General features: G+C 33.1%; 2 protein-coding genes across 2 annotated transcripts; one reads left to right on the forward strand and one right to left on the reverse strand.

The window, feature by feature from the left end:
- LOC142636482 (ATP synthase subunit epsilon, mitochondrial) lies at nt 1–3,474 on the reverse strand. The gene is made up of 2 exons (XM_075810719.1): nt 3,226–3,474; nt 1–205 (listed from the first exon to the last, which is right to left on the reverse strand). Exons 1-2 carry the CDS (start codon nt 3,410–3,412, stop codon nt 177–179), a joined length of 216 nt encoding a protein of 71 aa, XP_075666834.1. The 5' UTR covers nt 3,413–3,474; the 3' UTR covers nt 1–176.
- An 18,997-nt stretch (nt 3,475–22,471) lies between these two features.
- LOC142633628 (putative xyloglucan glycosyltransferase 5) lies at nt 22,472–26,212 on the forward strand. The gene is made up of 5 exons (XM_075807867.1): nt 22,472–23,603; nt 23,840–24,148; nt 24,238–24,528; nt 24,826–24,939; nt 25,054–26,212. Exons 1-5 carry the CDS (start codon nt 22,953–22,955, stop codon nt 25,699–25,701), a joined length of 2,013 nt encoding a protein of 670 aa, XP_075663982.1. The 5' UTR covers nt 22,472–22,952; the 3' UTR covers nt 25,702–26,212.
- Nucleotides 26,213–27,746: the final 1,534 nt, after the last annotated feature.

The raw sequence follows: 27,746 nt of genomic DNA on the forward strand, positions 1-27,746 counted from the left end.
TCACTTAAAAAGTAGGGAGCATCCCATTTAGATTTCCATTAGAAAGATAAGCAATGTATTGCAATAGACTAATGCAATTTACATTATTACAAGAGCAATAAAATGCAAAAACCAAAATGGTCCAAGTTTAAGCATCACAAACCCCATGAAAAAAACTGTAGAACCCAATCCACAAATCAGTCTTCTGGCGTGTCTGAACGGAGGGCTGATAAGAAGAAGATAAGAATGTTTTATCAGAAAATTTAGTAGAACAGGGCAGCATATAAATTAATATCAAGAATTTAAATGGGATCAAATGTGAAGTCACTAGAACAAATTATTGGCGTTAAACAGCCACTAGGAGATGCCTCCTTGACTTGAAAGAAACAAGGCTTAGATGTTGCACATAATTTTCAAATTTACCTTGATCCTCTTAAGTGTGCTAATGTACCTATTTACACAATAATCTAACACTTGGAAGACGTGTTCTAAAAAGCTACAAATTAACCAGCCAACCAAGTCAGTAATCCTGCAATCCTATCCCTAATCCGTATCAACATTTTCATATGAGTAACAACAAAAGCACCATTTACTAGCTCAAAGGTAAATATTGTTACTGTCATCTTAAAGAGAACATAACATGCTTTCAAATAATTTTCCCTGCCCACAAACTAAATCTAGATAGTTTAACATGAAAGATACTATCCTCCACATGAACTGCACCCTTAAATTATCCCCATCTTTGGAGTTGGTCTAATTTATCATGAATTAGTAGTGGATAAAAGAAAACAATTCGTAACATGCTGCATACAAGCAAATATTACTCTTACCTCAACTACCCAAGAATTTATTAATCCACAGGTCCAAGGTTCTACGCATAACATTAAGAATATCTAGATTGACAGCTTCCTCAAATTGTCCACAGTCAATACCCTCCCCAATGCCATGCACCAAGAAAGGAAAGCCACCCTCAGCCAGACAAACTTTCCATATACATTTCCAGGGGAAGTCTGTGCCACCCCCCACAATGCATTGTAGTAGGTCTTCACCTAGTACTTTTTATTTCTTATTTTTCTTAACTTTTTTACAGTTTGTAGCTCTGCCTACACATTCGACGGTACTCAGGCAGCTTCATTTTTTTTATTAGTGAAATATTTACTCATTAAAAAAAAAAGACAATCATCAGCAAACAAACAATGACCAGACTTATTACTAGATTTACTAATTTTATAGTAATAGAAAACCACACTTGTTTAAGTTTTGTTAACCATTAACAAGTCAAAGTTTCCCCACAAATTATATATAAAAAAGATAAAAAAAATAAAAAAAAGGTGTGGAGAAATAGGACCACTTAGTCTGATTCCTCCAGAGGATGATATAATGGATTTAAAAGAAACCCAACTGTTTAAATCACGCATAAGCATTGAAAATAAAAGCAACCACCGAATAAATTTCTACTTCCAATCTCTCAAATAGTGAATAGTTTTTAGTTTTAAGTGTTTAATCAGAACAACAAGATAATAAAAACCACCAAGTAATTCATTTCTCAACCAACAATCCCAACTAAACATCACATAAACTATGTTTCTTTTCAAAATGATGTGTGTATGCAAAACAGGAAAAAAATGCAGCATATGATAGTAAGATTAATCAAAGCAATTCTAACAAGACTAGTTGTCATGAAAGACAACTCATGTCCTAGGAATAATACCAGGAAATAAAATGCAGCATATGATTATGACAGTAAGATTAATCAGAGCAAATCTGACAAAACTAGTTGTCATGAAAGACAGCAATTGAAAATAATCCATGTCCTAGGAATAATTCTTTGACATGTATAATATGGAAAATTTCGGAAGAGAGAGAGAGAGATGCAGGACAAAGGACTAGGGACAGAAACAGATAACAGAAACTATGAAAAAGAAGTGGCAGAAGTATAAGCATTGAAGTTCTCCAACAGATGCTATATCTAATAGTCAATAATTTAAAGAAAGAATGGTAACATTAAAACAATGGTTATGTTAGTACCATCATCTGGAACGTACAGAATGCTTCATTCAACCTCTAATTTGTTTAGTTCCATGTATTTCCTTTGCTCGAGAACTTTATAGAATAACAAATAAAGTATACACACACAAACACAAAAAAGAGGAAGAAGAAGAAGATAGTTCTATAACTATAGTTAAACTTGCAAACAATAGGGTATTCAGATGAGAAAATTCATCTTCTTTTTCTTCAATTATTTGCTTTCTTTTTGCTCTTGTACTTATTCACAAAGATTAATTGTAGAGAAGCAAATAAGATTATGTAATACCTCAAACGCGACCAAAAATCAGGATTCAGGAGGCATTACATCTCATAGACATCACTACCCCCATTCTAATATCTTTATGAATAACACATGAGTTTTTTAACAAACAAGTCATATTCTCAGAAACAAAGTCACAAAACACTTATAGATGCATTAATCACTTCTATTACAACATCCCATTACTTCCAAAACCACTCCTAGGACCCTTATTCAATAACAAGAGATTTTACCAGTTAAGATCAATCATCACAAAGCAGACACCAAAACAAACTGTTAGGCCAAAACACTCAAGGGAGTATATTTACATTTAAAAAAAGGCCAAAACACACTGTTAGGTTTTAATTCCTTAGCTCATGAGCGATTTTAAACCCTGAAGTTACAAGTGACTGCTTTTAGTCTCGAAAATATTGAAATTGATCGATTTTAGTCCCAAACAAACTTAAAGCAATCCCTTTCCCATGGAGTGATAATGTATTAGGTTTAAGTTTTGCCAAGATATCTAAATGGGACTAAAAGCTGTCACAAATTAAAATCTAAACTTTGGCACATGACCCATTTTAATTCCTGAAGTTTAAAGTGATCCCTTTTAATTTTATTCCCTAATTAACTTCAAAGTGACCACATTTAGGCCCTAAAATACTTAAATTGATCAAAATCTAAACTTTAGCTAATGACCCATTTCAATTCCTTAAGTTTAAACCTATTATTATACTAAAATCAATCATTTTAAACCTAAAATCAATCATGTGCTAAATGTTAGGGACCACTAAAGACAACAACAGAATCAAAATCTAAATCAAACCCTCATTTCCATCAATAAAACACAGTTGAAAGCTATGAAACAAGATCAGATCTGAAGTGAAAATAAGAGATTAGATCAAGAAAAAGGAGATATGGGTGAGAGAGAGAGAGAGAGAGAGAGAGAGAAATCTTACTGGGCTTCTGGGGCTTGCCATCGGTCCACTTGGACAGAGAGAAATGGACCTTCTCTCTTGTGAGTGCTTCAGTCTTGTGAGGCTCTTTCAAGCAATTTCTAACAAGATTGGCACATATATTTGAATATGTTATATAGGTCATCCCTGCGGCTCTCCAGAACGGTACTGCTGCGGTTTGCGACGCCATTGTTGGTTGCTCTCTCTGTGCACTAAGCTTACCCTTGTGTTTGTGTCTTATAGTTTCTAAATGACACCAAACACAGACAGTGTAATATATAAGCTGAAAAGTGAGCTACGTTGTTTGGGCTTGGCTAAGGTATCTAGCTGAAACCCACGTTACAAGGCAAAGGGCCCAGCCCACTAGATTCTGTTATGGGCCACAATATTGTGTTTCTCTTTCTTTTTGGTAGTGATGGGCCCAATGTATTAATCTACCTAATGTTATGGATTTGTTACAAACTAAATTGCAGCAACTCCTACCAAAAACACACATATCAATGCCTCAAATAAATTTCATTTGGTGAAAAATTTAATCTTGACACAGAAAAATATAAGCCTAAATAGGTGTCTATCGATCTGAGGCATTGACACGTGTGCATTTTTGCAGCAAATCCTTGCCCTTTTTACCAAACACTTTATTTTAATTTCAATTATATTATATATTTTTTTTAGTTTACATATCATTTTTATTAATTAGTACAAGTTAAAATAATAATTCTCCTTTTATAGAAATATAATAATGTGGATAATTATAGAAAATTTAATCCCAGTTAATAGGAGCAAGATGTTCATAAAAAAATAAAAAAATAAAAAAATAAATTGGAGCAAGATGCATATTTCAAGCTTAGTTAATTAATTTATTACATTGCCAAGATGCATAATATAAATAAAAATCACAAATAGCATTTCAATATTTCTTAATAGGAATGTTTAGGATTTGAATTCTCTCTCTCCACTTAATAGTAAATGGGACGGTCCTAAGTCCTAACCCTCACATGCTAAATAGACAAATTAATGAATGGGGCAATGTAGAGCATGTACTTAAATTTCTTTAACATCTCAGTCATATATGCTTAACTAGCACACTAAGAATTCTATGTTTTAGATCTTTAGTGGATGATCAAGGGCCCAATGCCCATTAGTCCATTAGATTCTTGCATTAGGCATACACAGAATTTCAAGCAACAAGGCTTAAAAGTATATGAGTTTTAAAAGAAGATAATAATAAAAGATAGGGAAAAAAAAAAAAAAGATACCAAGTTGTCGAAGCTTATTAATTGTAAAGTTGAATTTATTCAACTATGTGTTGGCTTTATTTTGTACCAAATTTACTTGTAATTCATCATTTAGAAACCCTGTATTTAGATGGGAATATTGTAAGGGTTGTGTGTGAGAAAGTGTGAAGATTTAATCAAGAGTGTTCAACAAGAAGTTGACTCACAACTGGAACTCATGACTGACTCGCAAGTGGTGACTCACCAAAATGAAGCACACGTATGAAGCATGCAAGAAGATGAAGAATCAAGACAACTAGATCACTTTAGGATAAAAAGTACAGTCTGGCCTAGTTTGGTAACTAGCAACTAGAACTCGCTGCAACTCATCCCAGTTGCGAGTAACTCACTAGTGCACCCTATTTTGCTGAAAAGTGACTTTTTACATTCCTTCTCATACCTTACTATAAATACCTTTATACTCACGAAATGTAGAGAGGAGGAAGAGAGAAATTTTGAGAGAGAAACCCTAAAGAAAAACAAGATTGATTCATCCACAATCTTATATACTTGATTTTCCAAATTTATTTACTCTCACCATCTCCATTATTATATCCATGAGAGGATTATAAACCAAATCCTTACCTCACCAAATTCAAAATGGTGAGAAGGTTCTTGGTGTTTGGGAAGCAGTTCAAGAGATAACCAATTCATATTGGTTGATGCAATTGGCTAATTGCGGGATCTGGAAAGTTAGAGAAGACACAGTTTGGCGTAACCTTGTTGGAACAAGAAACTTGGAGGACTTAGGTGCATTGGGTAGATTAGACTTGGAGGGTCTATTGCTATTTGTGTATCCCAATTGATTTTCTAGTGGATCATTTACCACTTGGAGGGAGGTGGAGGGGTTTTTCGCTGAATTTTTCGGTTTCCTCTTCAATAATATGTGCCAGTGTTATCTTGTGTTTGCATCTCTCTTTCCCTTACTATTGGCTTTAATTTCTGCTAGTTGTGATTAATTAATGGCTTAGAGTAATTTGATAATTTGAGTATTGCTTATATTTCATATTCCGCACATATATTGTTTGAGTATAAGCTTGCTTTGGAAAATTTGTATTTGGGGGTTTAAACATTCACAAGTATTTTATACACTACGTGAGTTTTCATTAATAACGCCAAAAAAAGCAGTTGGATTGACAAAATTAAACAAGTTTCTACATTTGAATACCATTAGGGAATTGCCAAAGAATATGCTGATGATGCTATTAGGCAAAAATAATTTTGTACAACGGAAACAAGGCTTAGATGTTCAAGATTTTCATGAGTAACAAGGAAAACACCATTTATTAGCTCAAAGGTAAATATTGTTAGTACTGTCACCTTCAAGAGAAGATAACATGCTTTCAAATAATTTACCCTGCCCATAAACTAAATGCAGCATATGATTATGATAGTAACATTAATCAGAGCAAATCTGACAAATTAAACAAGTTGTCATGAAAGACAGCAAATGAAAATAATCCATGTCCTAGGAATAATATGTTGACATGTATAATATGGAAAATTACAGAAAAGAGAGAGAGAGAGTGAGAGAGATGCAGGGCAGGCACGGAACAAAAACTACGAAAACGAAGTGGCAGAAGTATAAGCATTGAAGTTCTCCAACAGATGTTATATCCAAAAATCAATAATTTAAAGAAAAAAAAAATGGTAAGATTAAAGACAATGGTTATGTTAATTAGTACCATAATCTAGAACATACAGAATGCTTCATTCAACATCTAATTTGTTTTTTTCAATGAATTTTTTTGCTTGAGAACTATAGAATGAAAAAAAAAAAAAAGGAAGAAGAAGAAGATAGTTCTACAACTATAGTTAAATTTGCAAACAATAGGGTATTTGGATGTGCAAATTCATCATATTTTTCATCAATTATTTGCTTTCTTTTTGCTCTTGTACTTATTCACAAAGATTAACTGTAGAGAAGCAAATATGATTATGTAATGCCTCAAACGAGTCAAACACGAGACCAAAAATTAGGATTCAGGAGGCATTACATCTCATAGGCATCACTCCCCCATTCTAATGTCTTTATTAATATCATGTGAGATTTTTTAACAAACAAATCATATTCTCAGAAACAAAGTCATAAACTATAAAGATTAGATTAAGAAAAAAAAAAAGAGAGATGGGTGAGAAAGAAAAATCTTACTGGACCTTCTCGCGTGTGAATGCTTCGTCCTTGGTGAGGCTTTTAAGCAACCTTCACCAGGTTTGCGCATTGTTTGAGTATGTCATGTAGGCTGAACCTGCGGTTAACGACATATAACATACTCAAACGTATGCGCAAATCTGGTGAGTAATTGCCTGAAAGCCTCACAAGGACAAATCTGGTAAGAAATTTTTGTTATCTTTATTCTTCACCTTGCCACTACCTCTTTATATGCATATTCACATTCAATTCGACCTCCTCATTCCATTAAACATTTTGAAAGTTTTATAAGATTGCGTTACCTACCTAAAAAGGCCAAAAGATCTCCTTTTATAGAAATAACATAACGTAGATGAATCATTATTAATAGGAGCAAGATACATGCATGCATAATAGATATTTTTTCTTCAACGTGACTCTTAGTTTAAGTTTTTATTTTTATTTTTTTAATGAATTTTCTGATTTTTTGAATATATCAAATCTATATGGTTTAAGTTATAATGAAAAACACCTTGCTACGCATGATTAATGGATGACTTTGGCTATTTAATAAGTGTGCTTAGTAGTTTTGCAAATATAATTAGCTTTTATGCTTTTTCTTTTAGAGATAAGTTTTTAAATTGTCTTGTTTGCCTTTTATGCATTTAACGTCATGTTTTATATATTCGATTTTCTCCTTATTTTATTGGAAGCATATCTTCCATGTTCATTTTTATCCATTTTACTGGATTGTGTTTCACATTTTTAGGGTGTTTTTATTTTTGGTTCACATTTTTAGGGTGTTTTTACTGGATTGTGATGGATCTTGTGACTGTCTATTATTCATGCTGATCATTCATGAACCAACTCTCCTGATTTTCCCAAATATCTTGTGACTTTATAGTCCTTTAAATAATTAGTAAGTACCAATAGCTATGGACTATAAAATCATACAAAAATACTACTATTAAGATCACTTTTCAACTCTTCGATGGTCATGTTCGATTGGGAATTTGGATGTTAACTTTTGAACAAGCCACAACTATTCACTAGCAAAGCACCGACTCAAATCCAATGACAATTGGCAACAATGGTATTTGGTTCAAAAAAGAAAAAAAGGACAACTATGATAAAAGCACAAAGTACGTGTATGACTGAAAACCATTCTATTCTTCATTCAATCAATCCACAAAATGAGGGCCCGTTTAGTAGATGAGTTTGAGTAATATTGTTTGGGTGTTTTTGATATACCTGTAGGTGAAAATGTGTGTAAAAATGCATATAATGTTGTTTCAAACTTGAAAACATGTTTAAGTTCGGCTACCAAACGGTCCTTGCTGTAACCATTGTTTGTGTATTTTGTTTCTAAAGACCAAACAAGTCTCAAACTCTAAACCCAACACAGACAGTGTAATATATAAGATAAAAAGTGAGCTACGTTGTTTGGGCTTGGCTAAGGTCATACCAACTCACGTAATAAGGCAAAGGGCCCAGCCTACTAGATTCTGTGATGGGCAAAATATTGTGTTTTTCCTTCTTTTTTTTTTTTTTTATTTTTATTTTTTGCATTGATGGGCCCAATCTATTAATCTTTGAAATTGTTTCTAGGATCAAAATATTTTTCACAAAATTTACTACAACAATTTTATATGGCATACTGTGATAGGATGCCTATCACTATGACATGAATTTGGCACTTTTTTTTTCAGTATTCACACTTCACAGTCAGTCACATAAGAGAATTATGAGAAATGATATAATTCTAGAATTGTGAGATATATTTTGCAAAATATTTTCATTTGGCTTATGCATTGTAACCAATCCTTCTTGAAATGCTTCAAAAAGCATAATTTTGTAGTTAAAATATATTGTTATCTCCAAATAAAACTGCGAATAAAATATCATTGTTCAGGTATAAAATGGAATGTCTTCAATATTAATATGCAGTAAGTACTTACAAATCTTCCAAGAAGAAAAATGAGATATAAGTTGAAAAGGTTAGAAGTGTCCGAATACAAGCTTTGCAACATAAGCAGAAGGATGATCTTTTCTCTACATGGAATGTCCATGGTAGACGATATTATTAAACACTGAAACCAAGAAATCACTTAAAAAGTAGGGAGCATCCCATTTAGATTTCCACTGAAACCAAGTATAAGCAACACAATCCACAAATCAGTCTTCTGGCGTGTCCAAACGGAGGCCTGATAAGAAGAAGATAAGAATGTTTTATCAGAAAATTTAGCAGAACAGAGCAGCATATAAATTAATATCAAGAATTTAAATGGGGTCAAATGTGAAGTCACTGGAGCAAATGCTTGGCGTTAAACAGCCAATATGCCATTTACGAGATGCCGCCTCGACTGAAAGAAACAAGGCTTAGATGTTGCAAATACTTATCAAATTCACCTTGATCCTCCTAGGTGTGCTAATGTACACGTTTACACCAAAATCAAAAACTTGGAAAAACATGTTCTAAAAAAGAAAGAAATTAACCAGCCAACTGTGTTCAATCATCAGGCAATACTATCCCTATCAACATTTTCAAATGCGTAACAAGGAAAGCACCATTTATCAGCTCAAACTAATTTTCCCTGCCCCCAAACTAAAACTAGAGAGCTTAACATGAAATATACCATTATTCAGATATTTCCTCCGCACTAACTGCACCCTTAAATTATCCCCAGCATTGGAATTGGTCTAAATTAGTAGTGGATGAAAGAAAACAATTCATAATTTGCTGCATATAAGCAAAAGAAAGCAATTAAATAAGTACATCTAGACCAGCTCAAGATAAACCTTTGGTTTCAAATTTTGGATTCTTTTGTCAACTTTATTACCTACACCTCAAAAAATCTTGCTCTCACCTAACCTAAATATTTTCCTAACCCAAATGCTGTTGGGCTAAGTGAATTTAAACCCTAAAGTTTACCGTGACCACTTTTAGTCCCTAAAATACCAAAATTGATCGATTTTAGTCCCAAACAAACTTAAAGCAATCCCTTTAGCATGGATTGATAATGTATATTAGGTTTTAGTTTGGCCAAGATATTCAAGGGACTAAAAGTTGTCATTTTAAACTCTAAAATTTAGAACATCACTAATTTTAATTCATGAAATTTAAAGTGATCATTTGTTAGTCCCTTAGAGCAACCACATCAGCTCGTTTATTTTACACATTCATTTTTACACTAAAAACCAACTTTTTCTATTTTACACATTCAATTTTACAAAACACCCACATCAGTTCATCTATTCTACACATCTTTTAATTAAATAATCAATTTCCTAACATTTTTTTTATTATTTCTCTAACTACCGATATATATACGCGCCTCTCTCTCTACCCATTTCTGTGTGTTGCTCTCTCTCTCTATACCCACCCTCTCCCTGAAAAACTCTCCCTCCGAATCAACTCTCCCTCTCCCCTGAAAAACTCTCCCTCTCGATCAACTCCATAGCTCCGATCTGCTCCGTTCCACAAGCTCCGAGCTCCGATCCGCTTCGATCCACAAGCTTCGAGCTCCGATCCAAGCTCTAATCCACTCCATTCCACAAGCTCCAAGCTTCGATCCAAGCTCTGATCTGCTCCATTCCACAAACTTCGAGCTCCGATCCATGATCCACGAGCTCCAATCCAGTCAAGCATCGATCAAGCACCGATCTTGTTTGTGTATCTCTGTTTTTTTTTTTTGAACAAGTGTATCTCTGTGTTGTGTTGATTTGTCTGTGTGGATGGGTTTGTGTGTGGGTGTGTTTGTGTGCATTTGAGGAAAAAGAAGCAGATGAGCAGTTAACTGTTTGTTGAGCACGGAGAAGAGAGAAAAAACGAGCGAACGGAAATTAATAAAATAATCTATAAACGAGCTACAGTAACCGTGGAAATATACACGGTTACTGTAGTTCGTGGATGGATTTGCACAATTTTGCATATTTTTACACCCATTGATGTGTGTTTTTTTGCTCAAAATGTGTAAAATTGGTAGTTTTTTGTATTTTAGAAGATTTTAGATGGACTGATGTGGTTGCTTTTACAATCTTAAACTAATGCATTTCCTATTATCAGTTTTTAGTTTGACCACGTTATCTAAAGAGACTAAAAATAAACAACAAAATATACATCAAAACCTCATTTCCATCAATAATACAAGAAATCAAAATCTACATCAAATCCTCATGTGCTAAATGTTAAATCAAACCCCTAAAAATAACAACAAAATTATTTTAAAGAACCAAACAGAGCCCTTTAGAATTACATACGATATTCAATATCTACATCAAACCCTCATTTCCATCAATAATACACAGCTTAATGTTATGAAATAGATTGAATATAAAAACTATAAAGATTAGATTAAGGGGAAAAAAAAGAAGAAGAAAAAAAAAAAGAGAGAGAGACGGGTGAGAGTAAAAAATCTTACTGGGCTTCTGGGGCTTGCCATCGGCCCACTTGGATCGAGAGATATGAACTTTTTCCCGAGTGAGTGCTTCACTCTTGTGTGGCTCCTTTAAGCAATTTCTCAAAAGATTAGCGCATACGCTTGGGTAGGCGACATATGTGATACCAGCTGATCTCCAAAACGGGACTGCTGCTGAGGTTGATGCCATTGTTTCTCAAACTCTAAACCCAACACAGACAGTGTACTATATAAGCTAGAAAGTGAGCTACGTTATTTGGGCTTGGCTAAGGTTATAGATGAAATCCACGTAACAAGGCAAAGGGTCCAGCCCACCAGATTCTTTTTGGTAGTGATGGACCTAATTTATTAATCTTTCAAATGATATGGAATTTTCTTTTTTGTTTAGTAGCAAAAGGTAGCTATGGAGTTGTTTCTAATATCCCAATCTTTACCATATTATTATTTACCACAACTATCCAGACTATGATAGGTTGTTTGTCAATCTATCACTTTCACATAAATTTGTCATTTTTTCTTCACCACCTATGGTGATTGATTTATTTGATCATTAGAAACTCAAAAAACAAACAAAATGGCAAGCACTAAATCTCTTTCCAATTAGAAAACTTGACCAAATCTCAATATTTATGACACTATTATCACTTGTCAAATTTTATTCAAGATCAATTTAACTTTTAATAGAAAATCTTTGACATTAAATTCATTAATGATAATGACTCAACTCATTTAGGAAATGTAATCTGAATTTTCTATCTTTAATCTCAAAAAAGGAAACGTAATCTGAATATATTCCACCCTCTTGATTTATTTCCTTTCAAAGCAAAGTATAAATTCAAAGCGCAATTTAAACTTGGAATCAAAGTCTGGAAACTTCAATTTTGAAAGATATTTTCCATCATACTAATCTCAAAGTCATAAAGATTATTATCTAAAGAATCTGACTATCCTCATCCCATAGAATTAGTTAACGCCATGGCTGTGAACTGACTCTTCCAACTCTAACTAAAGAATAGCTCAGGATCAATTAACAATACAATCTTCTCAAGTCCCAATCCATACAACAAAATCATTTAAATTCTAGTTACAAAGAAAGAGGGGAACACATGTGATAAATTAAGAATAAAGCTAGAGATACAAACTATTTTACAAAAAATTTATAAACTGCTAATGTGGTGAGTGATTAGTGGTAAATGAAAAACTGATATTAATAAAGGGTTTAAATGAAAACTAATAAGAAGTTAGCCACATCAATATTTTATAAAAATATTATAAAATAGTTTATATACTTAGCATTACTCATAAATTAATCCCAAACAAGCTTAACTCCGTTGTTGCTCTCTTCTTATCTCTCCCTCTGAACTAAGCTTACCCTTTTGTTTGTCTTTTTCAGTTTTAATGACTAAACAAGTCTCAAACTCTAAACCCGACATTGAAAAGTGAGATACGTTGTTTGGGGTGATTACTGCATGCTCAGGGAGTATGCTCCTTATCTTACAGAGTGGTGAGCCCCATTACACTTTGAGAAGGAGGGGGAGTTTACTCCCTGAGCAACAATAATTTTCCTGTTGTTTGGGCTTGACTAAGGTTGTAGTTGAATCCCACGTAACAAGACAAAGGGCCTAGCCCACTAGATTTTGTGATGGGACCCCAATATTGCATTTTTCTTTTTGGTAGCGATGCGTCCCAAATCCCAATATTGTGTTTTTCTTTATGGGTAGTGATGAGCCAATCTATTATCTTTCATATGCTATGGACTACAGAGTTGTTTTTAGGGTTACAATGTTTACCATACCTATTTTATGTGGCAGGTTGTGATAGATTATTTGTTATTTTTACATGAAATCAACAGTCTTTCTTTACAATTCACAGTCAATCGAGAAATGATACGGTTCTAGAATTTTTTTTTGAAAATATTAAATATTTTTAACACATACACGGGAAGAGGGGAGAAGGTCTTAAAGAAACTTACAGTATTATATATCTAAAAGGGCATAACTCTTTAATATAGAGCACATACTTTAAACCTCTTTAACTTACACTCATTTTCCAATGTGGGATTAACCCACTGTTTTTTCTTTTGAGAATTATTGAATGTTATGTGAGTTAGATGTGAAAATGTTCGTGAGGAATTTGGTATCCCTAACATAATTCAAATGAATTCTCACAACATTTTCACAAATGTTAGTTCTTTGCAAGTGAAAATAAAATAAAATAAGAATACTTTAGATTTGACCCCACTCAAAACAAGCTTATTGTGAAATTATTGTTAGATTTTGTTGTTCTCATAGTTGGAAAAATACTAATGCAGGCAAAATTTTATTCCTATACAAGGTTAGAATTTATTAATCATAATATGGGTGTCAACAAACTTTAGCCAGTAATGGCTATGGTACTAAAATAATTTGTGACTTCTATATACATGAAGATTTTAGATTTTAAGGATAAGAGAAGATTTTGCTTTTTTTTTTTTGTTGTTGTTGTTGAGAAACACACACACACATATATAAGAGAAGGAGATGAGATAAAGATACTCAGTGTTGTTGAGTCGTTCCACATCAGTAAGGTGTGATATTGAGAAGGAGTTTATCACTTGCTCCGTGACACTAACTACCGCATGCAGTTTTGGTATTGGTGTTTGAGTGTATTTCCTTATTTCATCCCATTCTCTTAGATTCTGCATTTTAAACCAATTGTTAAGTGAATTATTATTTTCTATAAGCCTAAACCTTAGGACAATTGCTAATATATCATGGTATCCAAACATGTTCATACGTGTATATATATTAACATAACTTTTTTTTTTTTTTTTGAGAAAGTATATTAACATAACTTGGCGTAAGTTAAATAATTATATAACAAAAGTTTTATAAAAATTAACATAATGTATATGGAAATTTAAAAATCAGTTTCATTATTGGCCACATAACTTAAACGTGATTTTTATTTTCTCATTTTTACTATACAGTATACACTATATTATTAATTTCATTTATATTATTTATTTATTTTATTTTACATATAATTTTTATTAATTAGTACAAGTTAAAATAATGATTAAATGTGGATAATCACAATTAATAGGAGCAAGATGCATATTTCAAGCTTAGTTAGTTAATTTATTACATTAGCAAGGCCCAAGATGCATAGTAGCAGTAAAAATCACAAATAACATTTTAACATTTCTAAACGTTTAGGATTTAAATTCTTCTTCTCCACTTAATATATATTTATTGTATTATGTCATCTCAAAACACTTCATCCCGACTAAGGTACTCTCCCCAATGGTGGAAACAATGGAGGAAGCCACGGTGGATTGCTTAATTGATGAGGGAACTAGGACGTGGAATGCGGTGATGGTGGATGGGATATTTGCACCTCAAGAAGCTGAAGAAATAAAAAACATTCCATTGGCTAGAAAAAATACGGAAGATTCTTTGTATTGGCCGTGGGAGCAAGATGGTAGGTTTAGTTGCAAAACCGGATATAGGTTTTTGAAGGAAGACGAAGTGATTTTCCAAGGGGCTGAGCAACAAGAACATGAAACAGGGCTGTGGAAGAAGGTTTGGAATCTTGACTGCCCAAATAAAGTTAGAAACCTCATTTGGAGGGCTTGCCGAAATTCACTCCCTTCGAAGTGCAATCTAATGCGTCGAACAATTATAGCAGAGCAGATTTGTGACCGCTGCAAGGTAGAAAATGAAGACGTTGTGCATGCGGTATGGGGCTGCAAAGAGCTGGACGACATTTGGGGGCTGAGTGATCTATGGAATTTTCGGAATCAACAAAGGTTCTCCAGCTTCAGTGGACTCATGGAATGGGTTTTCCAACACCAAACGAACCCGGTCTTATTTGCTTTCATCATTTGGTCAATATGGCACCAAAGGAACCAGGCGAGAACCCAGCAAGCCTGCCCCCCTCTTCACCAAATTACTCAATTAGCTCAGGACAGATATGCAGAGTTTAGAGCTTTAAAACCTGCTCCTAATCCCAGCAGACCGAAGAGGAGAGCCCAGTGGAAACCACCTGATCAAGACACGTTCAAAATCAATTTTGACTGGGCCATTTTCGCTGAAGAAAAATGCTCGGGTCTGGGAGTCATAATTCGAGATCAGAAGGGACTTGTAATGGCTTCCATGGCTGCTCGAATTCCTCAACAACTCCAGCCAATAGAGATTGAAGCTTTGGCTGCATGCAAAGCTCTCGAGTTTGCTAAGGAGGCAGGCATCTCTGCTGCTGTGCTGGAGGGTGATTCCCTGCTGGTGATGACAGCTTTAAAAACCAATAGCCTTGCGTTAGCTCCCTATGGGTTGCTGATACAGGATTCTCTTAACCTCTCATTTGGGTTCTCCAAATTGTCCTACTCTCATACTAAGAGAGAGGGCAATGTAGTTGCAGACAGTTAGCAGTTAATATCCCAAACTGTGTAATTTGGATGGAAGAAGTTCCATCGTTTGTAATGTCTTCATTCCAAGCTGATTTAGCTGGTATTTCGTAATCAATGCAGCATAATGTTGTTTCTCAAAAAACACTTCATCCTAAACCCGACTCATTGAATTATTATAACAAAGGTGGTAGGTATTTCCTAATAATAAATGGGATGGTCCTAACTCTCACACGCTAAGCAGACAAATTAATGAATATGACAAAGTAGCATGTACTTAAATTTCTTTAAAATCTTAGTTATATATGCTTAACTAGCAAGAATTCTATATTTTAGTGGATTATCATATGCCTATTAGTCCATTAAATTCTTGCATTAGGTATACACAAAATTAATTTTAAGCAACAGAGGACTGGGGTAGGCTTACAAGTATATGAGTTTTAAAACAAAATAATTATAAAAAAGAGAAAAAGAAGATATATAACAAGTTGAGGAAGCTTCTTAATAAAGCCAAAAGAAGCAGTTGCGAATTGACAAAATTAAACAAATTTCTACAATGGAAGCATTAGGGAATTGCCAAAGAATATGCTTATGATGATATTAATTAGTCAAATAATTTTGTACGATGGGAAGCAGCTGGTTATTGCCAAAGAATATGCTTATTATTTAACACTTGTGCATGTATTAGAAATAAAGCATGGGAATGGCTTGATGGCTCTTCAAGTTGAAACTTGGAAGTACCTTCTTAATTATTGGGTTCCACAAGTTAAAATATACCATGTTATTATGTTGGTGAAGGGAGTATCTTATGCAATAAAATCTTGTTGCAAATATGTTAATGCACACATCTTTACAGATTCGCTAAAAGCAAGTGAATAAAGGTCAATGTGTGAGAGAGAGAAAATTAGGCTTACCAACAATGGACTCTCTTTGCCAAAGGCCTTGTAGCTGAATTGACACCTTCCCATGTACAAAGTGCTTAGGGGCCTAAGGGGAAAGGGTTCGAGCCGCGGGGTTAGCAGCATGTTGTAATTATTTCTCAAAAAAAAAAAACAATGGACTCTCTTTTTAATTTCTCCATTTATTTTTTATTACAATAAGTCCTTTTTTTTATATTTTCTCTTTTTTTAAAAAAAAAATAATAATAATAAAACATAATTTTAGGTTTTTTTTATTGAAAATAAAATCACCAAAAATTTGATACTTAACGAAACATTATTAACAAAAACTGATAGGGAAAAGTTACCTAGACAATAAAAAACTAACAAACATGGACGTCATAGCAAAGGATCACGGATCGCCAAGGTGACGGATTGGTAGACATACCAATGACACCCAAGTAGATGGACCAAATGACTGGATGGAAAGCTAAAGAAGACGGGTGAGAACTCTGGAAGTGGATAGATCCAAGGGCCACGAACAAGGTAAACCAAGAGCCACGTGACACCCACATGGCATGAGTGATCTCCAAGAATCCCAATATGAGAAAGCCTTGAACCCCACGTTGGGTCATTATTAGGGATTCCTTAACAAGCCAAGAATCTCCCACAAAATTTGGAGTTTCCATATGAATCTTCTATACAAGGAAACTCCCTCATTCTCAAGGAATAAAAAGTCAGCCCTACCCTACTATATAAACTTCAAAACCTTCACAAATCAAGGTACGTACGATTTTCCTAGCTCTGACACTCTGGAGTTGTAGAGAATTCATTATAACTTAGCCTTTGGCGGGTCTTTGGCTGGTACCACACCAGTACTTTCTGCAGGTTCTCTTTGTTTGTGTTTATAGGCACTATCGAGAGTGCACGTAGTCCATTTAGCTCACTAACGATTTTTGGCATCATTAGAAACTAATGGAAGTGGAAGGTCTTAATTGAATAAATTTGAAATTTAAAGGCTTGAATCGAATAAAATGAAATAAAAAGCCTTAATTGAATTTTGGTCAAAGTTAGAGTATGCAATTTATAATTTAGCCTTTAATTTGTTATAGAATGTCAGTAAAAGAGTTAAAATTTTAGTTCAACAATGTAACATTATAAAAAAAATAAATTAATTAGGAAAATGTTAAAAAAATAAAGAAACGTATATATAAACTTTAATTATCACGTGAGATATAATATAAATGTAGACTATAATTGCAATGGAAATATATATATATATATATATATATATATATTTATATATTTTAATTTCTTAGGCAAGGATTCCTAAAGATATAGAAGTATAAAAATTTATTAATACGAGAATTTGAAATTACCGGGTATAAAATTATTTCAAATTCATAGTGCCAAATTTTTAAAAGGCTAGCTAAATCATCATTTTAACAGCATCAAGAAATCTATAATGCGTAAATTTTTTTTGAATCCAGTTATATAATACTAAATCCAAATATAACCTGAAACAAAGATATCTATAAGAATTTTTTGAATCCAATTATATAATTCGAATCCCAAATATAACCTAAAACAAAGAGTGTTGTACTTTTTTAAATAGAATTTAGAAGAATAATTTTTTTTTAAACAAATAATTGGACCCATTGGAAAGGGAGGAAATCTTTAATTAAGATAGGAGTTGGGTGTTTTCGATGGATCTAGCTACTGATTGAAGTGCCGTGTGTGTGGCTATTAAATCAATGCATTCACTCATTCACTTCCATTTGAAGTATTATATTTTAACATAATCGAGTTGATTTATTCTTTTAACTTTAGATGAAATGTCTCGTCATGACTAAGAAGTTAATTGTGATTATCATGGATATGGATTATATACAATAGCACCCTTAATTGCAAATTTGATAATGGTTGAGGAAATGATGTAATAGCCTAAATTGTACTAATGGTGGACATACTGATTTAACCCAACTTCAATAATTGGATTTGTTTTTTTAGAATCCAATAAATGGACTTAGGATGGGTTTGATTTATTTTCGGATTTTTAGAATATATCAAATCTAAATGTTTTAAGTTATAATGGAAAACACCTTGCTACATATGATTAATGGATGACTTTGGCTTTTTTTTTTTTTTTTTGAGAAAAGACTTTGGCTATTTAATAAGTATGCTTAGTAGTTTTACAAATATAATAAGCTTTTATTTATTTTTCTCTTAGAGATAATCTTTTATATTGTCTAGTTTGCCTTTTATGCATTAAACATCATGTTTATTCTTCTCAAAAAAAAAAAAAAATCATGTTTTATATATTCTGTTATCAACTTGTTTTACTGGAAGCATATCTTCTATGTTCATCTTTATTCACTTTATTTATTGGGTTGTGTTAAAGATTTTTAGGGTGTTGTGAATTTTGGTTCAACCGATGAAATCTAAAAGTTGGTACAAGAGCTATACTTGCTATATGGAATGTGTCTCTTGTTTTAGAAGTGTACATGTTGCCTTGAGATTGTCTTAATATTTTCTTTTTGGATAATTGATTGTATTAATATTATTCAAGGGTATTGTATTAGCCAATTTTATACCATTGTATATTTGAATCTTAAAGTTATATTTATTAGGGCATGTTAGGCCCAAAACTAATGTTATGCGGGAGTTTAATTTTAAGTTGGATTATATCTTTACATATCAATCCATCCTTTATTGTGTGATATGTGTGACCAATATGCTTGATTTAATTTTTCTTAATTTCCTATATGCATTAGGAGGGATCCAACTTAATTCTATTATTATTTGAACATGAGTTTAGTGATATAAATGGAGGCTGATCCTTAAATCGGACAAGTTTGGGTGCATAACACCTTCTAAAACGTGTAAACTAATGCCATATACACAACCCAAAAACCAACATTGATTCGTATACACAACCCAGCAAAGAGAGAGGCACGATGAGTGAAAACCACTGCCGTTGGTAGTGATGACAATGATGTGGAAAACTATGGGTAACGAATTTGAATGCTTGATATACATATTAGCTATCCATATGTGACGGATTTTGTCACTGTCCATTGTTCATGATGATCATTCATGAACCAACTCCCCTGATTTCCCCAAATATATTTTTTGACTTTATAGTCCTTTAAATAAGTAGTAAGTACCAACAGCTAAGGACTATATAATCATACAAAAATTCTAATATTAACATCACTTTTCAACTCTTTGATGGTCATGTTTAATCGGGAATTTGGGTGATACATTTTCCACAAGCGACAACTATTCACTTGCAAAGCACCGACTCAAATCCAATGACAATTGATGAGGAAAATGGACATTCGCTCCTAATTTACAAACTATACTGCATAATGCCATTATTTTGAAACTATCTAGCAAAATGTCCCTGTTTTTAAAACTCAAATTTAACAAAATCAAGTTATAGGTGAAACTTGACTATAGTAATGTTGAGTTCTATGTATATTTTGCCACTTAATTTTTTTTTTGAAAATTTAAGTGAAACTCGACATTGATAATATCGAGTTTCACTTAAAAATATATATAAAACTTGATTTTAAGGATATTAAGTTTTACAGAGAACTCATTTTTGTTCAAATCGAGTTTCAAAAATAGGGATATTTTGCTAAATAATTTCAAAATAGGGAATTTTGCTGCATAGTTTGAAAATTACTGAGAAATGTCGATTTTCCCTGACAATTGACAACAGTGATATTGGGTTCAAAAAGAATTAAAAAAAGAAAAGAAAAAAAGAATAGCTATGATAAAAGTACAAAGTAAACAACATATATGCTGACGTGGGGGAAAATGTGCTCTTACCTTTATTTTGTAAAAAATCTAGTACAATGTTCTTGTTTTGAAACTATTAAGTATTGTGTCCCTATTTTGAAACTCTATTTTTAAAAAATTGAGTTACATGTGGAATTTAAAATTTGCAATGTCGAGTTCTATGCATATTTTGTCACTTAATTTTTTAAAAAAATTTAAGTGAAACTCGACTTTAGCAAAATCGAGTTTCACTTAAAAATTTACATATAACTCGATTTTGAGAACATCGAGTTTTGTTAAAATTGAATTTCAAAAACAGGAACATAGTGCTTGATAGTTTCAAAACAGGGACATTGTGCTAATTTTTAAAAAAAAATAAAGGCAAAAGCTCATTTCCCCTTGGCGACGTGTATGGCTTATTTGCAAGGCTAATTTCTATATTAAAGAACTAATTACACTTAAGTTGGATTCTTTTTTTAATAACTTAGTACTTGATTTGAAAATCATTCTATTCTTCATTAAATCGATCCACAAAATTTCCAACAATAAGCTGTAACCTTTTTTTTTTTTTAATAATAATTTTAGGTGTAAAATCTCTAGTAATTTCTTAGTTTTGAACAACAGAAGCCTATAATGAGACCGTATGCATAAATTAATTTTGAGTTATCTAGCTATACTACTATTTAAGGATTTTTCCTGTTTGGATTTCTCATTTTTTTAGATCAAAAATGCCTCTACACTACTATATTTAAGTAGAGATAAAACAAAATGACAATATAGTAAAAATGCAACTCTAACTCCCATTAAAATATTACCTAAAAATATGATCACTCTCATGTTAATTTTCAAATTACTTTTTTTTAAAGAAATTTTCAGATTACTTTATTTGCTTATAATTTAGATTTTTAAAATAAAAATTATATATACTAGCCTCATCACATGCACTTCACGCATGCAATGAAACTTTTTTTGTAGCAAAAAAAAAAAAAAAACCCTGTGTTTTTTAAAATTATATATATATTAAAACACAGATTTGTTGTTTTTGCTAAAAAAAAGCCTCATCGCACGCGTGAAGTACGTGTGATGAGGCTAGTACTATTAATTAAGGGGCTTCTCTGGTTTAGAATTTTTTTTTTTTTGTTCTAAAATACTCTTATACCCCTATGTTTAAGTAGAGACAAAATGAAAGGACAGTCTAGTAAAAATATAACTCTAACTCTCACTGAAATATTGCCTAAAAAAATAGGGCCACATTAATTTTCAAATTGCTTTATCCACTTGTCCAAAAAAAAAAAATTTGCTTTATCCACTTATAAAATAAATTCTCAAAATAAAAATTATATAGGATGCAAATAGAAGTAACTAATGACACGAGTCAACTAATAGGGCTAGTTTTACTTAAAGTTAAAGAGTCAACTAATGACACAAGTAATAGGGTGTCATTTGCATGTTTTGTTATAATTGGGATAATGATTTCAAATTTTTCTAATTTGAGGTGCAAAGTAGAAGTAACTTTAACCCATAGGCTATAGTTTACGATGAATTGGAGCAATTAATATTTAACCATTCTTCTTCTTCTTCTTCTTCTTCTTATTATTATTATTATTATTATTTGTAAAATAAAAAGAGATTTCAGGAAAAAACAAATGATGCCACGTTAGATTAGAGTAATTTTAAGATAACATATTTTTCTTTACAATTATCATGTATAATAAACTAAAATTAACTATGTTCCACTTTCACATCAACATGTTATTTTACTCCACTTTTCAAAGTTTGCAGCATCCACAAAAAAGGCTAGATTATTCTTTCTTAGATTTGCTCAACTATTTGACTGAAAATCACTTAAACCGATGACAGAAAATTGACCTCCGAATCAGCTTAAATTTTGGAGTTTTTGACATAAATCGAGGCCAATATGGTGACTAGGGACCAGCATTGTTTGTGGCCATTCTATCGCTCTTTCTCCTTGTCATTTTTGTATTATTACTATAAAAACAATTAATTTTATATTATTTTAGTAATCTTTGCTCTTCTTACTGCTGACCTCATCTCCATCATTCTGCAACTCCAATACAATTCCAAAATCCAAAACTAATTTCAATAAAACTAATTTATTTATATGATATTAAAATGTGTGACAAAGAGCAAGAGGCCGGTGTAAAACTACCAACAAAGACACTTATTTGAGTGAAACCGTTTCGGTTGTTTTTTATAATGAGAACTGGTTTCAGTTAGTGGAATCTTAATCAGTTGACTAAACTTAATGACCATGTTAAAAAAAGGAAATAAGATTACTTTTCCCATTATGGTTATTTCTCGTGTTGGGGTAGCTTGTAATTTGCTAAGCCTTTTTATAGTAGCAAGTAGCAACTAGAAAGAACCCCACACTCTGGCTCCTCTCTCTGGCTTTTTGTTCCATTTCTGCATCATTTGGTGTGGAATGCTGAGGCCTGAACTGGGTTTCTCTTCATTAGTTGAGTGGTGGATCTGATTCTTTGTGGCCGGTCCTCGTATGAGCTTTGTGAGTTCTCCCATTTTGGCTTCTGGGTGTTGAAAAAGTTCAGATTTTGAATGGAAATTCTGTTTCTTTGTGGTTAGGCTGGGAACTTTGTAGTTGAGTTTCTCAATATTGGATCTGGGTTTTGTAGAATTGTTAAAAATGTTAAGGTTTTAAGGGATTGGTTCTTGTATAGTGGACTTTGTGTGCTTTGTTTTAATGGAGTTGTTTGTGTACTTAGTGTCTGAATTCTGTACTCTTGAGAGGTAAATATGGCCCCATTAATAGATTTTTGTAGTTAGTTAGCCAAAAAAAGAGTAAAAGGAAGGGTAATCCAGTAGTAGTAAGTAGCAGCCATGGAGAACCACAATTACTCTGTACTAGATATGAATGGTTCTGAGGCTGCATTCCAACGGGTTGATAAGGATAGGGGAAAGAATGCAAAACAATTTACATGGGTTTTGCTTCTAAAGGCACTTCGAGCTGTCGGTTCCATCGCGTGGCTCGGAAATGGTCTTTGGACATTGCTTGGTGTCATTAAGAATAGATTGATATTTGGCCAGGGAGTTACAATGGAGAGTGAGAAATCGAATAAAGGAAGATTCTTGTTTAGAATCATTCTAGCATTCTTAGTGATGGCCTTGACATTTCTAGCAGTTGAAGTGGTTGCCCACTTGAAAGGTTGGCATTACTTTCAGAACCATAATTTGCATATCCCACAGACTTCGGAGATACAAGGATGGTTTAACATGATCTACTTTGGGTGGCTGAAGATTCGTGCCGATTATATTGCGCCTCCAATTCAATTTCTCTCTATCGCTTGTGTTGCTCTCTTCACAATCCAGTCTGCAGACCGTATGTTGCAGTGTTTAGGTTGCTACTGGATCAAGTTCAAGAAGATTAAGCCAAGGATTGAAGGGGATCCATTCAAGTCAGACGATTTGGAAGGTTCACGTTGCAATTATCCCATGGTTCTTGTTCAAATTCCTATGTGTAATGAGAGAGAGGTAAGTGTCTCAATGCTTCCTGATGTATGTGTTCTGTATGACCTACTTGTGACAAGTATTGCTTTTCAATTATATCAACTTGTTTTTAGTTCAATAGGTTACATATTGGCACCCATATGTTTAACTGAATCATCATTAATAGTAGAAAATGGTATGAAGTTATAAAAAATGCTGTACTAATTTCTACAGGCTATTCACAATGTTAGTGATAATAAGTTTGTTATCAACACCTTTAGGTATATGAACAATCTATTTCAGCAGTCTGCCAACTTGATTGGCCTAAAGACAGAATTCTGATCCAAGTTCTGGATGACTCTGATGATGAGAACATACAATGGCTAATTAAGGGAGAGGTCTCCAAGTGGAGCCAAAAGGGTGTCAACATTATCTACAGGCATCGATTGGTTAGAACGGGTTACAAAGCAGGGAATCTCAAGTCTGCAATGAATTGTGATTATGTGAAGGATTATGAATTTGTTGCAATCTTTGATGCTGATTTTCAACCAAATCCGGATTTCCTTAAGCAGACAGTTCCACATTTTAAGGTGTCTGAAACTCTTTTAGCTCACTCTTGCTAGTTTTTAGCCAATTTTTTTTTCCATGGGACTAATTTGTTTCTATCACTTGTTTGCAGAATACTCCTGAGCTGGGTTTGGTTCAAGCTAGATGGGCCTTTGTGAACAAGGATGAAAACTTGTTGACACGCCTCCAAAATGTTAATATGTGCTTCCACTTTGAGGTGGAGCAGCAGGTTAATGGGGTCTACCTTAATTTCTTTGGCTTCAATGGTACTGCTGGAGTTTGGAGAATCAAAGCACTAGAGGAATCTGGAGGCTGGCTTGAGCGGACAACTGTGGAGGATATGGATATAGCAGTCCGTGCCCATCTCAATGGTTGGAAATTCATCTTCCTTGATGATGTGAAGGTAACCCCGGTTTATACAGTTCTGTACTTCTCTACAATTTAAGCTAAGCACATAATTTCCATCACCTTTTGGTGATCCTGCAATCATGATGACAATTAGGAATGTGGAGGTTTTTATAGCTGAGAAAGTAAAAATTTCTAAAGACATAAATTCATGATTACTTTGGGATTTCATAAGTATTCATGTTTCTCACTGTAACACGTTCAATATTCCTATTGAAGTTAAAGCTTTTTCTCCCTTTCATTTTACAATTTTACAAATTTGATGATGCCTCAAATTTTAAAAACTCATTTTCAGGTCCTTTGTGAACTTCCGGAGTCTTATGAAGCTTACAGAAAACAGCAACACCGTTGGCATTCTGGTCCAATGCAACTGTTCCGTTTGTGCCTTCCTGCGATCATAACTTCCAAGGTAGTTCTTGCTCTCCAATTCTCTCTTCTTCTTTCTTCTTCTTCTTCTTCTTCTTTTTATTTTTTTATACAATGGTAAAATTCTGATAGTGTACTAAATTTCACAATTTTGCAGATTGCATTCTGGAAGAAAGCAAACTTAATACTACTATTCTTTCTCCTTAGGAAACTAATCCTCCCATTCTATTCTTTCACATTGTTTTGCATAATTCTTCCTTTGACCATGTTTGTCCCAGAAGCTGAGCTACCTGCATGGGTTATTTGTTATGTGCCCGTAGTCATGTCATTCATGAGCATTCTCCCTGCCCCAAGATACTTTCCCTTCATTGTCCCTTATCTTCTCTTTGAGAATACAATGTCAGTTACAAAATTCAATGCTATGATATCTGGGCTATTCCAACTGGGGAGCTCTTATGAATGGGTTGTCACCAAGAAGGCAGGCCGGTCATCAGAACCTGACCTTGTAGCTGCTGAAGAGAGGGAATCAAAGGCTATGAATCATGCACAACTTCATAGAGGAATTTCTGACAGTGGACTCTCTGAGCTCAACAAGTTAAAAGAGCATCAAGAAGCTGCTCCAAAGCCTCCTGTCAAGAAAATGAATAAGATATTTAAGAAGGAGCTTGCACTGGCGTTCTTACTGCTAACGGCTGCAGTTAGGAGCCTTCTATCAGCACAAGGAGTGCATTTTTACTTCCTATTATTTCAAGGTATCTCCTTCCTCCTTGTGGGTCTTGATCTAATTGGTGAACAAATGAGCTAGAGGATAATGGCAGGATCACAATAAAAGGGAAAATAAAAATGCCAGCCAATCTGGCATGCAGCAGCAACACTCCTTTTGGCAATTGTTGAAGGTGTTTGGTTTGGAGGTACCAAAGGTACATCTATCAACTGGTCGAATCGAATAAGTTCATTATTCTTAAAATGTCCACACAGATTCTTTCCATATTTCTTTACTCATATTCTCTAAATCAAAGTCATTCTTTTAGGCTATTCAATGTCATTATTTTCTTGGTTTTTTAATTTGGTTCATTGTAATTTATATGCAAGAACAAAGGGTCAAGTTCGTATTTTGCTCTTGTATTCTTGCTTGAGTGTGGTTTTGTATCTAAGACAAGCACAGTTTGTATCACCACCAAATAGGTTGAGTATTGTTGAGGAAAAGTTGAGAGTTGGTCCCAGAATTACACATGTAAGAGTAAGACCATTCATTTGTATATTTGCAACAGTTTCAGATTATATCATGATTAAAGTCCCTCTCTTCCTTTGCCTTTTGTTTTCATTTTTTGTTCTTCTTTTTATCCAATCTTAAATAAACAGTTGCGTACTTTGGAAATAAGAAAACTGGCCCAAAATAGTGTCGGCAGGAACAGAATAATCAACTTGACTGTGTCCCTTTGTCATCAAAGCAGATTCTAAACCATGAATTTGATAAAAGAATTGAATCTGTCTCATCTCAATCCCATGTTATTATTCAAATCTTTAGCATTACCAAGTGTTTTGTGGGTATATGCCAATGTTGTTCCACAAAGGGGATGCATGATTGTACTTCTGCCTTTCATGTAAGTCATGTGGACCTCAGTCCTTTCCAAAGCATTCTTTTTTAACTTTTGAACACTCTGTATCCAGCATTGAGTTCATTTGCCTTATTCTTTTTCAAAGGATGATTATTATGCTTGCTTTCTAACTTTAACAAATTAACTATCACAGTACAACTGAGATAAACATGGCAGTAATTGTTTTCTATGATTTTTTTAGTACTATCTTAGACCAAACATGTGTTTCATGTAAAGTGATGAGAAACTATGTACTAAAAAGTAGATCCAACTACTTGTAGCATTGTTGAACCAAAGCTGACCACATGAATAATAATAGGGTTTTATTTATTTTTATTTTTTAATGTACTGTGTACTAGAAAGGTTCATCAGCAATTTAAAATCAAAGGATACATATGAGAGGTAGATACACACAAAAAACGTGTTTTTGTTATTTTGTTTTAGGCCTTTGGCTTTAATTATAAGCTCTAAATATGAAACTACTAATATGTATTCTGGTACACAAAGAAAATAAATATATGGGTGATTGTCATTCTTTGGCCAATTATAAATAGCCTGTTTGACATTATTTAAGTACCTCAAAAAAAAAAAAAAAATAAAAATAAAAAGGAAAAGAAGGCTATACATAATCGTTATTCTAAAATTTGTACAAATTTGTTACTCTTTTTTTTTTTTTTTTTTGGCTATTTAACTTACAATAAGCAATCAAGAAAAAAAAAAACCTCCTATATACAGGTTATAAGAAAATACTGACAGCAACATCAACATATAACAGTTACAAACTTGGTTTCACGTCTCTGTAAGGGCTTCAACCCTTTTCCATAAATTATAAGAAAATCATTGATATACATCCCGAAAAGAAAATAAATTTATACTATGAAATTGAATCTTGTCTCAATCCTTCCACGTGTTTTCTGTTCTTTGAAAATATATTATTTTAAATTTGTAAAGTTTACTTTATAATAATTGCTTTTATCATCAGGTTAAAGACATCAATTCATTTTTAATATACTCTAAATGTTTTCTTCGACAATAAGATATTTTACTAATTACCTTAACTGGACCTACATTAATGATTCAAGTTGGGGGATCATTAGGATAAGGAAAGAAAATTCTGTCTTTATAGTCCGGCCATGAAAAAAAAAAAAAAAAACTAACATTTATGAACAATAAAATATGCTTGTCCCCATAAAAAAAAAAAAAAAAAAAGAGCCTGTCATTGTAACTTTCAAAAAAGAGAGAGATCACCATA

Source organism: Castanea sativa, chromosome 5 (assembly GCF_040712315.1).
Source record: "Castanea sativa cultivar Marrone di Chiusa Pesio chromosome 5, ASM4071231v1".
Lineage (NCBI taxonomy): Eukaryota > Viridiplantae > Streptophyta > Magnoliopsida > Fagales > Fagaceae > Castanea > Castanea sativa.

Coding starts and splice junctions, on each gene's coding strand:
- LOC142633628 (XM_075807867.1), top strand. CDS start 22,953: ATGGAGAACCACAATTACTCTGTACTAGATATGAATGGTTCTGAGGCT. Junction 24,149..24,237: donor AGACAGTTCCACATTTTAAG/GTGTCTGAAACT, acceptor ACTTGTTTGCAG/AATACTCCTGAGCTGGGTTT. Junction 24,940..25,053: donor CTGCGATCATAACTTCCAAG/GTAGTTCTTGCT, acceptor ACAATTTTGCAG/ATTGCATTCTGGAAGAAAGC.
- LOC142636482 (XM_075810719.1), bottom strand. CDS start 3,412: ATGGCGTCGCAAACCGCAGCAGTACCGTTCTGGAGAGCCGCAGGGATG. Junction 206..3,225: donor TGGCAAGCCCCAGAAGCCCA/GTAAGATTTCTC, acceptor TCTTCTTATCAG/CCCTCCGTTCAGACACGCCA.